Consider the following 14,567-nt stretch of genomic DNA (forward strand, 5'->3'; position numbering starts at 1 on the left):
TGCGCGTGTAAAAAAGACGGGGGAGCTCATTGGTAGCGAGCTGAGGGGTGTGTGTGTAGCGTCCAATCGGATGCGGGGAGATTGCCGTTCTGAGTGCGCGCTGAAGCCTGGTTTGTTTTATCGAGAGGTAGGCGCATTGTAATAGGCGGTGACGTAGGCTCATTGAAGAGCCCGGGGGTGTGTATATTCCGTCCAATGAGGAAGCCGTGGTCGGAAGACGCCGTTGTTAGGGCGTGCTGCAACCTGGCTGGTGTTGATTCGGAAAAAAGGGGATTTGCTCTGTGACGGTGACCGCATCAGATTGAACCAAAGATATATAATGCTCTGCAATCATATTTAATTAAAACGGAGATGCATTATCTTAAAAACCTTACGCCAAAAGAAAGGTCGAAATACCCTGGTAGTCCATGTGTACAGCACTGCTGTAAAGACAAGTTCCCCGATTCCCAGAATGAAAAGGCGGAAAAAACGGGGGAAAAAATGAAAAAAAAAAAAAAAAATGGCCCGTAAGGTGGCATGCAGTAAACATGTGCAAGATGCATAATCCTTTAACATCTTTTTACATGCCCTCATTAAATTGAACAAAATAGCGCATGTATAAAGCAATAGTTTTTTAAAAAAGAGGATAAATTCACAAAACTCCCAAATCCCTGTTCAAAAAAATGATAGTTGTGGGGGAGGGGGCACGTTATAGGCATGCAGAAAAAGTTTGCATAATGGCTATTAATTGTAGGGTCATTTTGTGTATTAGGTAAATATAGAGAATGTTAGTATTGGGGCGCACGGAGAATGAGGAGAAACATTGCATATAGTAGTTCTACTGTCAGTATTATCTCCTTGCTTCAATTAGTTAGCTGCAGCCAAGGGATGTCATCATTGAGACCTCTCTCATGAGAGCGTAGGCGGTACACCCAACGTTGTTCCCTCACATGAAGAGCCCTCGTGAGGTCAAACTTCGTTTTCTTCATCACCTCTAGGATAGTCCACTGTAGGTCTGTATCTGTGTGATTTTTCTCAGTAAAGTGTCGTGTTAGCTTGGTGTTAGTTTTTTTGCACCTGATTGTGCTGCGGTGCTCATTGATACGAATTCTCACTTTCCTCGTAGTCATTCCTACATATTGAAGTTGGCAAGGGCATGTCAGTAGATATATCACATTATCCGTGTTGCAGTTGCTAAAAGATTTCAGTTGCCACGGTCTGTTGGTTCCAATGTCCACTGATTTAGTGTTCTTAGTAAGATTGCACGACTGGCAACCGCCACAAGAAAAATGGCCAACCACTGGTGGCTGATCCCAGAGTCTTAGTTGGTCTGTATTCTCATGTGTGTTCATCTGGGCATGTACTAGTTCGTCTCTGAGATTCTTATTCCGTTTGTACGCGAACAGTGGTGGTTCCCAATGTTTTCCTGTGCTGTTAAGTATGTGCCATCTTTTTTGGATGATCTTCTGGACTGAATTTGAGATTGGGGTGAAAGTAGTGACGCAGACCGGTCTGTTGGTTTTCTCCTTTTCCACGTTTTCCAGAAGCGCCTCCCTTGGGTTGTTTCTGGCTCTTTTGTTAGCTTTTTTCACTAGCTTCCTCGGATAATGGCGTTCAACCAGTTTTTTCTCAAGTTGTTCCGCTTGTTCAGTGTAAGTCTCTTTCTCGGAGCAGTTTCTCCTAATACGGAGGAACTGGCCCACTGGTAAGTTCTGTTTTAGGGCTTTAGGATGGTAGCTCTCATAGAGGAGTAAGCTATTTTTGTCGGTGGGTTTGTTATGAACTTTAGTTATGATCCCCTCACTTGTGAGTGTTATGTCTAGATCCAAGAAGATGGCGTGGTTCTTCTTGATAGTGTGAGTGAATTTTAGATGGCTATCTTGACGATTCACCCACTGGACGAAGGCCGTGGCGTTCTCTTGTGTTCCATTCCATACAATCAAGACGTCATCTATGTAACGTTTCCAGATCTTTATGTGATTTCTGAATGGATTGGCTGCATTATTGATGAAATCATCTTCAAACTGTTGGACATACATACAGGCCAGGCTGGGAGCAAATGTGCTCCCCATCGAAGTGCCTGTTATTTGGTGGTAAATGACCTGTTCGAATTCGAAGAAGTTTTCTGTGAGTGCCAGCTCTGCACATTCCATGATAAAATGTTGGGGGGTAACATAATCCCACTCCCTGTTTAAGATGATGTTTTCTACCACCTCCAATGTTCGTCGTTGCGGAATGCTGGTGTACAGGGCTTCAATGTCCATGGTTATAAGCCAGTCACTTGTGGTATCAATCTCCAGGTCTCTTAGGAGGCATAGGACGTCTTTTGTGTCCTTAAGGTATGATTGTGTTTCCTTGACAATGGGCCGTAGGAACCAATCGCAAAATTGGGACAAAGGTTCTAAAACTGATCCGATGCCAGAGACGATTGGTCTGCCTGGTGGTGGCATGATATACTTAGACAACCACCTGCGCTACATCTTCCTGTTCTTGGAAGTTATTGCCAGTGAAAACGGTCTAGTACAACCTAAAGCCTTGAAGGAGTACTCATGAGGAATATACAGAGAAATTGTATTTCACCAGAAATATTGATACCTAATGTAAACAACAGTTTCTCATTGTTCGAGGCATGTGGGCTGCTGAATTCATATCTGTGCATAGATCGCCGCCTAGTGTTGGGTCCGGATGTTTGCACGTTGTTGTCCTGGAAGAGTCTTCGAAGTATCCTGAGATAGGTTACTCCTCCCCTGGACCACAGTGCGCATGGGCATCCTCTCCATCCTCAGATTGTTTTTTTCCGCCATTGGGTTCGGATGTGCTTATCTTGACTCAAGTTAGGAAAAACTTTTTTCAGGCCAAAAGGCCTTTAGTTCGCGTCGGTACTGTTCCCGATCGGTATCGACAGTTACTTGTTAGTTTACTGACTTCAGCAACAACTTTTTCGCATCGTATCCGACCATCGACCCGACATCGACGATGGAATCGAGGACACCATTCAAGCGGTGTCCTGTTTGCAATGCGAAATATCCCCATGTCGACGTCCACCCGGTGTGCAACAAATGCCTTTCACCGATCACGAGTCCACATGTATGGCCTGTGCCCGATTCCGATCCAAGAAGACTCTTCGGAATCGACGAGCGGCGAGACTTGAAGCGCAGCAAGCGGCACCGGCCCCGACCAACATCTTCAGCGCCGAGGACGAAGATGTGGAAGGCGCGGAGAACCTACCCTCAAGCCCTGCTTCCGAACACGATTCCGGATCGGAAGACGTCGAAGAACAACTCTTTCACAGAGAAGAAGCCGACACCGAGGTAGGAGACTACGATGAGGCCTTAGGGGCCGAAGAAAGTAGCTCCGGTGACGAGCAAGGCCTACCCGTGCAAACGGAGGATGCCCCAGTGCGTCAGTCAATGGCTCCGGTCGAGGGATCGCCTTCGGGCCTTACCCAAGACCTATCCCGCAGTTCTTCGGCCCCGCCATCTGGCCCGGCCTCGGACATTCAAAGACAGCCATTAGTGCCCAAATTGACTGGTTTCCCTTCCTCGAGAACGAAACCGAAAGTCGTATCGGTTACACAGAAACCGAAACTGAAAGTGACACTGGTCGGATCGAAGCCCTCTACACCTTCGACGCCAGCCAAACCCGTCGACACCGACCGCACCAAACGGGACTTCGTTGCCGAACTCGCAGCAGCCGACGTCGGCGCCGACACACGGAAAAAGGCCATCGGTACCGCCAAGCTGCCTCGGCCCCCGGCACCGAAACACTCGGCTCCGGCCACAAAGGTCAAAATGGCCGCTGCGTCGCACATCGCTCCGAAAGCGGCACCGAAGGACCAATCATCGACGTCCTCGACAGTTACTACCTCTCCTCGACTCGATGACCCCGTGGCCCCGAAGAAGTCCACGCCTGCCTCTGCAGAACCGCTCGGCGCCAAAGAACCGCCGACGTTCCAGGTTCGACAAGTTGCAGCGTCCTTGCAACGCATCAAAGAAAAGGCAACCCTCCAGGACCGGTCGGGCTCCGAGCCGAAGAAAGCTCCAAAAGCTTCTCCAGCAATACCCAACATCACTTTTGGACTGCCACCATCCACGGCATCCAAATCATTTGAAATCAGGACACGTGTGATCCAAACTAGGATCACACCTGCTGAACGTTCTCCTACGGAGACGTCGCCGTCCCACATCATCGATGCCGACACCGGCAGACTTATGCTCCAGAAGCGGAGAATTTCTTCCGAGCAGCCTTTGGACTCCTACCGGATCCCGTTAAAGAAAAAGCTGCCATCGCACTCGGAACCAGTTCTTTACGAACGTCTCCATACCTCTTACCTAGATCCACAGCCCTTCTCTCCGACACCCTCCGAAACCGATGCTTTCGAGGACTACATGGGTGACGATGTCCCCTACCCCAGAGAGATGGACCCTAAAGGCCAACAGGACCCTGACCAGGCTTGGGATGACCCTGTAGACCCGGGTGCGCCTATGGATACACAGGACACGCAGCTATATGGCGCTAAAACGTCCCCCACAGAGGACACTGCCGCGTTCAACGCCCTCATTGAACGTGCTGCGGCCAATCATGGTGTTCAACTCCACTCTGACACCATAGAGGACGATTTTCTAATGGATACTTTCGCATCCTCAGAAAGGAATATCAAAACTCTACCCATGCTGAAAGGTGTCCTTAAACCAGCAAAGGACATTTTCAGAACCCACTAGGGCAAGAGTAATAAACCCCAGGATCGACAAAAAATATAGGTCGGCGCCTGTGGACCCTACATACATTAGAGGACAGTTGCCTCTAGATTCCATTGTAGTCGCCAATGCTCGCAAAAGGGGGCACTCACAGACTACCGGCGAAGCTCCTCCCCCGGAAAAGGAGTCCAAGGTGCTAGAGACCTCTGGCAAACGGGTTGCAGCACAGGCAGCTAATATATGGCGTATTGCCAATACCCAGGCGCTCCTAGCTCGCTACGATCGCGCCCACTATGACACATTGGAAACCCTACTCCAACATCTCCCTGACCAATACAAAGCGGGAGCGGAGATCCTCATCAGGGAGGGACAACTCCTCACAAACGCATCCATTAAGTGTGCACTGGATGCCGCAGATACAGCTGCTAGAGCCATAAATACCAGCGTCATGTTACGACGACACGCCTGGCTACGAATCTCCGGATTCAAACCTGAGGTTCAAAATAACATCCTCAATCAGCCGGTCAACCCCGACTACTTGTTCGGACCAGAGGTTGACACCACCCTAGAAAACATTAAAAAGGACACAGACACTGCAAAGTCCATGGGGGCTCTCCAAACACAGTCCTTTCGGAGTGGCTCCTTGCGTCGCCCCAATAATAGAGGAGCAGGTAGAGGACAGGGGTCACAGCAAACCTTCAACAAGGGCAACACACAGAGTACTTACGATAAAAACACCCGGGGTGGATATCGTGGCTCCAGCACAAAGGGGTTGAGGACGCGGATACGGCAATACCAGGTCCTCCCCCAAGAACAAACAGTGACGCCCTCTCCCTTCCTCCCGACCACACAACACCTGTCGGGGGAAGGCTACAAAGGTTCCTGTCCACGTGGAACTCCATCACCACGGACAGGTGGGTCAAAGATATTATCAAACACGGTTACTGCCTAGAATTAACCTCCACTCCACCCACCATACCACCAAAACACCGTCCTATGTCCTCAGAGCACTTAGCGCTATTACAGCAGGAAGTGCGAAGTATGCTGGAAAAGGGCGCAATAGAGGTCGTGCCCGTCCGCGAGCAAGGTACAGGGGTGTACTCCCTGTACTTTTTAATCCCAAAGAAGGACGGGTCACTCAGACCTATACTAGACCTGAGACCCCTCAACCGATACATTCTCTCAGAGCATTTCCACATGCTCACCCTACAACAAGTCCTCCCGCTGCTCAAACGGGGAGACTTCCTGGCCACACTGGACCTCAAAGATGCGTATTTCCACATACCCATTCACCCCTCACACAGAAAATATCTCAGGTTCACTATTCAGGGGCAGCACTACCAATTCAAAGTCCTTCCCTTCGGCGTGACAACAGCACCCAGAGTTTTCACAAAGTGCCTAGCTACTGTGGCTGCACATCTACGGAGGCAACACATACACGTCTACCCTTACCTGGACGACTGGCTTGTTCAGGCAAAGTCAGCCCAGCAATGTGCCAGCCACATGTCCCGCACCATTCACCTCCTTCACAGTCTGGGTTTCTCACTAAATTACCCGAAATCACATCTCCAACCTGCACACGTACAACAGTACCTAGGTGTGACCATAGACACTCTGGCAGCCACAGCTCAGCCAAATTTAGTCCCACACGCGAGACTACATATGCGCCCGCTTCAGGAGTGCTTAGCACGTCAATGGAATCAGGCTCAAGGACAACTAAAAGACCTAGTGTTGGTGAGCGGTCGGGCATACAACTCTCTGCATTGGTGGAATCCACAAAACCTTTGCAAGAGCCTGTTCCACAAATAATACTGACAGCGGACGCGTCTCTCCAGGGATGGGGAGCTCATGTACTCAATTACACAGTGCAGGGACTATGGACAATACAGCAAAAGAAGATGCACATCAACCTTCTAGAACTGATTGCAATCTTCCTGGCAATGAAAGCGTTCAAAGTACACTTGTGCAACAAAGTCGTGTTGATCCGGACGGACAACATGACTGCCATGTACTATATACAGAAGCAGGGAGGAACACACTCTCCACAGTTGTCTCATCTGGCTCAGAGCATGTGGAAGTGGGCCATTCAGAGGAACATATTCCTCATGGCGGAACACCTCCCCGGCAAGGACAACCAGATGGCGGATCTGCTCAGCAGACACAGCCACCAGATGCACGAGTGGGAGCTACACCCGTCAGTACTCCAACCGTACTTCCAACAGTGGGGTCATCCAGAGATAGACCTATTCGCCACAAGCGAAAACGCAAAATGCCAAAGCTTTGCCGCCAGGTTCCCACATCCGCAGGGCAATGCGATATGGATGAACTGGTCCGGCAGATTTGCGTACGCTTTTCCCCCAGCACCATTGATACCGCTGGTGGCACGCAAACTCAGACAACACTCCCTGACACTCGTCCTAGTTGCTCCAACATGGTACACCACCTTTCTCGAACTTTCCGTGGTGCCGCATCAAAGACTGCGGATCAAACTCGCGCATTTGACGCAGAACCATGGAGAGATTCAACACCCAGATCCGCAACAGCTGAACCTGGCAATCTGGCTCCTGAAGTCCTAGAGTCTGGCTACCTAAACCTGCAACCTGACTGTATGGACATCATTAAGGAAGCTAGAAGACCCACTACCAGAGCTTGCTATGCAGCCAAATGGAAAAGGTTCGTAATTTATTGCAATAACAATGACATTAACCCGCTAGACGCATCCATCCAAAACATAATTTGTTACCTCTTACACCTATACCGATGCAATCTGGCGTACACCTCTATACGTGTCCATTTGACCGCAATATCAGCCTATCTGCAGACCAGGCAGCACCTCTCTCTATTCAGAGTGCCTGCCATCAAAGCATTCTTGGAAGGACTCAAACGAGTAATTCCTCCAAGCCACCCACCAGCTCCAATGTGGAACCTCAACTTGGTCCTCACACGCCTGATGGGTCCACCCTTTGAACCTCTACACTCATGCGAGATTCAATTCCTCACCTGGAAAGTAGCTTTCCTAATAGCAATCACTTCTTTGAGAAGAGTTAGTGAACTCCAGGCACTAACCGTTCAAGAGCCGTTCATACAGGTTCACGCCAACAGGGTCGTACTACGTACCAACCCCAAATTCATGCCCAAGGTGATATCGCAGTTCCACATGAATCAAACCATTGAACTGCCTGTTTTCTTTCAAAACCCACAAACTGTCGCAGAAAGAGCACTCCATACACTAGATGTAAAGAGAGCCCTCATGTACTATATAGACAGGACTAAAGTCTTTAGGAAAACAAAACAACTTTTCGTTGCCTTTGCCCCACACCACAAAGGTAACGCCATCTCCAAAGCAGGTATAGCCAGATGGATCGTTAAATGTATTCAAATTTGCTATCAAAAAGCTAAACGCACATTAACGATTCCCCCACGAGCCCACTCAACACGTAAGTTAGGGGCCTCCATGGCATTCCTGGGAAACATTCCTTTGCATGATATATGTAGAGCAGCCACCTGGTCCACTACACATACCTTTACCAAACACTATTGTGTAGATGTGCAATCAAAACAGCAGGCAGCTGTAGGACAGGCTGTTCTCAAAACTCTTTTTCAGACCGCTGCAGCTGGCACTGGTAGCCGCCGCTAATGGGAGGTACTGCTATGTATTCTATGCACAGATATGAATTCAGCAGCCCACATGCCTCGAACTGAATATGCTACTTACCAGTATGCATCTGTTCTTGGCATGTAGGGCTACTGACATTCATATCGCCCACCCTCCTCCCCGGCGCCTGTAGCAGCTGCAGCTCTCAGAATTACTGTATAGCATGGTCATCACTTTCTGTATCTACTCCATCACTGCCACAATGGCGAAAAACAATCTGAGGATGGAGAGGATGCCCATGCGCACTGTGGTCCAGGGGAGGAGTCACCTATCTCAGGATACTTCGAAGACTCTTCCAGGACAACAACGTGCAAACATCCGGACCCAACACTAGGCGGCGATCTATGCACAGATATGAATGTCAGCAGCCCTACATGCCAAGAACAGATGCATACTGGTAAGTAGCATATTCAATCTGTACTGTTAAATATTCACAACCAAGCATTCCCTTCCTGATGATGCGTACTAATGAAATCATGTAAGATAAACAACCACATAGAACTGTAGTTATGTAAAATATCTTTCTACATGTTTTCCTGGTTCTCAAACTATTGGTGGTTCTTTTTTAAGCTTCACTGAGAGCTTGGTTCACCCATAATAATGCAATGCCTGCCCGCATCATTGTGTACCGTGATGGTGTTGGAGATGGGCAGCTGAAGACATTAGTAAACTATGAAGTACCGCAATTCTTGGATTGTCTGAAATCTGTTGGTCATGATTACAAGTAAGTGTACCTCAGTCTGATAAATGTATTTGGTTGGATGAATTTGTTGTGTTTGGCTCATTTTGTATGGCTTCCAGAGAAGGATCATACAAAGAACCGGTCCAGAAAAATGTTAACTGTTTTGTGATTTTGTACTCCATTTTCATCATTCATTTTGTAAAATATCTATAGAAATTGTTGAAAAAAAATAGTAGACTTGGCCTTGTACACAGAGACCAATGCAGCTACAGTAGCACATTTTTTCAAAGTTTATTTGTCTTTAGACTTGCTTCTAATATGACTAACTGAAAGAAACACGTTAGTTATAGATTCCTTACCTTAGAATAACCCCCAGGCGACAGACTGGATCCAGAAGGATTTAGCTGTACCTCTGCGCTTTGGAAGGTGGTGTCGGTCGGCTCCGTGGTCGTCGGGATGACGTCGCGGCAGCTACTTAGACACTGCCGTCGCGCGCTGCCGTCAGTTCTTTCTTTTTCCGCGCCAGACAGCACAGATCTGGAAAGAGCGGTACCTCAGTCATTTTTTGACTACGTTTTTCTCGACTTTTCTCGACGTCTTGTTTCGAATCTCCGACTCCAAACAGGTGCAGCAGGGATGCCCGGTTTTAAGGCCTGTGGTTCCTGTACCCGATTGATGTCGGTGACAAATCCGCACCGCGTGTGCCTCTTTTGCCTGGAGTGCGACCACGACCCCAAGTTATCCTCGGGAGCGCTAATCTTGTATATTGTGTATACTCTGTGCCTTTTGATCACAGAGGTTGTTTGGGACGTGGGTGGCCGTTGCCATTTCGTTCCCTAGAGCACTTTTTGAGAGAATTCTCGTTACTTACATATTGGTTTTGCGGAAAGTGCAACCTAGCCACGCTTCTGAACATATTGTTAATTTGGGGTTTTTGCTACATGCCAACTGTACTGTCCCTTATACTACATAAATAATTAGTTCTAGACTAGATCGTGAGAAGGTCGCAGAGGATTTGTTTAAAAACCTTCATGCAGGATTACCAGTCAACAGAGCTTTGACTCAAGGAGCCCCTAGAACCAATGAGGACCTTAAGACTAAATTTGCACGTTTGGAGAGGCTTAGAAAATTTGAAATCTCCAAATGGTGGGCTGGCGCAACCCTCATCATCAAAATTGAATACAGTTCCGCGAGGTTTGCGTGCACAAATTTTTCCCACGTATGACGATTTAGAAGCAGATTTACTTCTGGCTTGGGAAAAGGAATTGAATGATAATAGTCTTAGACTTACAAATATTCTGATTGAGAACGCTGACCGTAAAGTCACAAAAACAGCTATGGAAGTGGACACACTAGAGAAAGAGATTGCTGGCTACTGGCTATTTTTGGTGATGTTACCTACAACAAACTACTTACTGTGAATGCCTGTACAATGTAACTACAGCTTTGACAAGAACCAAAAAAGAAAAAAAGAAAATAAAGAAGCAAACTTATCTTAAGTACACTTTGCATTTGGTAATTTATTGGACTGACCAGATACTTGTGAAGGCTGAATTGTCTTTTGCTCGGGAGCGATAATCTTGTATATTGTGCTCCGACTGCCATTTGTTGACGCCAAAGGCTTTGCCGGGGCGGTCTCAAAAGCTTCTTAAAGTCAAAGAAGCATCATCGCTTTTCGCCTTCTCCTCGTCGGTCAGCTGACTCGACGAGGCATGTGGGTGGTGCCACTCCTGCGGCTCAGCGCGCAGAGCCTGAAGGGTCGACTCCGAGCTTCCCTCCCTTTACAGGACCCGAAGCGACCCCCGCCCAGCTTCGTACGTTCTAAGAGGCGATGCATGGCATCGTTATGCGCACAGACCCCGCCGGCGCGCCTTCGGGCACGCAGACTGGGTTGAGGGGCCTAAGTCTTTGCTTCCGGCGCCGCAGGCCCTCCTTGGATCCAGGCCTGAATCCGGATCGGCGCCGGTTGACCTCATTACGCCTCCACTGGCGTTGCTTCCAACGGCACCACTGCCGTGCCCGACACCGGTCGGCCCCCCGGTGTAGGAAGGTGGATATCGGACTATGGTTACCCCCAACTTTTTGCCTAGTGTCTAGCTGGTTTTTCGACTTAGTTGGCCTGAGATCCTGCCATTCAGGGTCTCAGGCTGTCTGCTCTCTCTTTAAAATGGACTCCATGTACCCTAGGTACATAACCAATTGGTAAGGATCACCTTATTGGACCCTGTACAGTGTACCCTAGGTACCCAGGGCATAGGTGTACCCTAGGCCTACCAGGGGCTGCAGCATGTATTATGCCACCCCTGGTCTGGCCTTCCAATCAGACACAACTGGCTGATCACTCAGCTGGGGCAAAGTCGTGTAATCACCCCTTGCTTAGATATAGTATGCCTATATCTACCCTTATATATAGACACATGTGTACCTATCAGTCACTCCTATGGCAGGCCTTAACAATCCTGGAGGCAGAGTGCTTGGTAACATGTGAGATGGTGCTCTAGCATGAGCTGAGCCTGTCTGCAGCTTTCGGAACCATGTCCTTATAGCTGTTCTATGATATAGCCTACCATATACTCTTAAAGTGCCTTATAATCTTAAACGATTATGGTAACTATGGTTTGGCTGTATCAAAACATGTCGTGTAAGGTGTCTAACACTTTGGAATAATACCCCCATACCATTTCTGGTGATGAGGATATTATTCCTCCCTTCTAGAGGGAGAGACATGTTAAAATCCTACTTTGCTGTTTAACTCTAACCAAAGCCTCAGCATCACAAAATGGATGCTGCTGCCACAGACACGAGTCTGACCTCCTGCTGCTGGGAGTGATCCCGGCAAGGGAGGCTTGGACAATAGGTTTCCTGCTTGGGGAGGTGCTAGCACCTCCCCAGACAGACTTTAGTGTATTGGGGCAGGGAGGGCTGAAAGGAATGAGACATGCCTGGGGCACACAAGGTGTCCCATGCATAGTCCAGTTCAAACCGGTGCTGGGGCACTCCAGCCCCAGTCCTGGCGCGAAACTGGACAAAGGGAAGGGGGTGTAACCACCCCCCTCCCAGGTCCCACCCATAAGGCGTGACCTAGCAGGTAACCCAGCCCCCCAGATTTGGATAAGAGTGGTAGCTGGGCCCCAGGAGATTAGATTATCCTGAACCTGCAACTTGAACAGAAACTCTAGACCTTCGACATTCGACGAAAGAAGAAGACTGAAGAATCTCCCTTGTGGCCAAGGAGTGGCTACCCTGTGCAAACAGGCACCATCAAGAGACTACCCTTTGCTTTGCTAAAGTTCTACGAGGGACCGACTGCAGAGCCCGACTAGAGCCTTGACTTCCAGACTTGTCCGACCCTGATCCACATCCACAGCCGAGCTGAGATCCGTGGAGGCGACGAGAGACGTAGGACCGGCTACCTGGGAAAAGTGGCTAGTATCTTCAAGTGCAGCTTCTGAGGCACCCTCGAAGTTGTGCACCGGGGATTAGGAAGCCCTAACCCCATGCACCATCTGCACCGAATATCAGCCCCCCACACTCCACGAGTCCTGCGTGGGGCCCTTCTGCATTTTCCTGCTTGCCGCGTATGTCCGGTTGCTTGCCCGCTGGCTAGTGGCCTTTGTGACGACGCATCCCGTAATCTTCATCGCTGGTTTGGCTCCTCCAGACTGGCTCCCGCTTCTTTGAAAAAGAGAAGCACCCCAGACCTTCCTGGTCTGCACCAGAAGCAAGTCCTCCGTTCTTCGTGGGTTCCGCTTGCCAAGGCTTGGTGAGTCCTAGTCCAACTTCGACGCCGCCGACAGCAAGAGCCTTCGTGGGACAGCTCGCCTCCTGGTCCTGGTCGTCCTCGACGTTCCCTGGTCCTCGTGGCTGCAGCGACAAGCTTCACCTTCACCTGCAATCTTCACGACATCGCCTGGTTCCTTCCTGGTTCCACGTGGTCACTGGCTAGTGACCTTGACTCTGTCCCTTCTGCTTGCAGGTCTCCTCTCTTCTTGATCCCAGCCTTGGGATCCACCGGACACTCTTCACTGACTGCCTGTCAGCAACTTTCCTTCAGGCATCCATAGAAGTCCACGACGAAACCCGGCGCAAGTTCACACCTATGCACCCGCAGCCCGTGGGCTAGGTAACTTGGGTACTTCGGTGCTCACAAGGGTAGTGACTATACTAAGGTCTAGTTTCCGAGTCTCGACTCTCTAGCTGCTTCAGAAGTGTCCTTAAACTGTTTATATCTAAACTGTACTATTTCTATCGACTATATGCATTACGCGTGAGTGTTTCCACTCTGCACCTGAATCCCGTGGGCCTCCCACTTCCTAACTGTTGCTAGTGTAGTGTAGCCCCAGCGATTCCCTAGGCCTATCCTATTTCCGTGACAGTGGTCCTTATACCACTTACTTAGTATATGGTTTGCGTGGCCCCTAGGGCCTAACTGTATTACTTACCTGTGTGACTTAATGTATGCTTAAATAAGACTGTTGTACTTACCTCTAATCTCATAAAGAGTGCTGAGGGTTTGACTAGAATAAATACACTTTATTTTATATATATATCTGTTGTGGTGTCCTTTCATTTGGTATTCAAGGGATTATATATGGTATCACAGCTGGCTTCACATGCCATTCAGAGTTTAGCCTAAGACTGCTCTTGTCCATGCTACCACTAGGATAGCTGGTCTATAAGGTTGACTTTACAACCAATCACCATAAGGGTATTTGGACTGATATAAGGTGTACACTAGAACTAGTGACATCATACATCAGGCCAACTTCTCACACCCGTCCGGCGTCAACCCCAGCCACCTTCATGACGTGGACACGGTGTGGGGTTTTCATGCCCCTATTCACTTCTGAGGCCCCGTTCCAACCACAGTAGCAATCCAGGGGAAGATGAGGAGGACTGGGAGGGGTCAGTTGACCCTTTAACCAACCAGCTAGGGTCTGAACAGGACTGGAGAGAGGAACTGGGGGATGCCAGTGGTTTTGCATTTCACCCGACCTTGGCATGTTGTCTCCTCCTACCGTGGCTACAGAGTAGGGAGTGTCATTCGCTGTGGTGTTGGGTAGTGCGGCCAAGGCTCTCAACTTCGAGCTTCCTACGGTGGCAGTCAGGACTAACCTCCTGACTAAGGTGCTTCAACCGGCGGCGAGCTCTTCGGAGCCCCTGCATCTGAAAGAAACACGTTAGATTCCTCACCTTAGAATATCCCCAGGTGTCAGGCTGGATCCGGAAGATTTTTCGTCAGCAATACCCCTTGCGCGTCGCTAGGCGTCGTCTGCGGCTCCGCGTCCGTCGTCTGCGTCGTGCGCCGGAATGACGTCGTCGGATTACTTAGACGCCGCCCTCGCGCGCTGACGTCAGTTCTTCTTTTTTCCGCGCCAGTAAGCGCAGATCCGGGAGAGCTACCCCTTTAGTCACTTTTTGACTAACTTTTTCGATCTTTCTTGATCTTGTCAATCGACTCCGGTGCCGGTAGGATGCCTGGTTTTAAAGCCTGTGCTGACTGTAGCCGCCTGATGTCGGTTACGGACCATCACCGCCGGTGCCTTTACTGCTT

At 49.2% G+C, this 14,567-nt stretch overlaps 1 protein-coding gene across 2 annotated transcripts in view; it reads left to right on the forward strand.

Moving 5' to 3' along the window:
• PIWIL1 (piwi like RNA-mediated gene silencing 1) overlaps positions 1-14,567 on the forward strand; it is a 1,168,338-nt gene that overhangs the window by 1,023,257 nt on the left and 130,514 nt on the right. For both annotated transcript variants that reach the window (XM_085633654.1, XM_085633653.1), the window contains exon 18: positions 8,902-9,055. In XM_085633654.1, coding sequence (XP_085489780.1) covers positions 8,902-9,055 — 154 coding nt within the window. The remainder of the gene's footprint in view (positions 1-8,901; positions 9,056-14,567) is intronic.

This window comes from Triturus cristatus, chromosome 11 (assembly GCF_964204655.1).
Source record: "Triturus cristatus chromosome 11, aTriCri1.1, whole genome shotgun sequence".
NCBI lineage: Eukaryota > Metazoa > Chordata > Amphibia > Caudata > Salamandridae > Triturus > Triturus cristatus.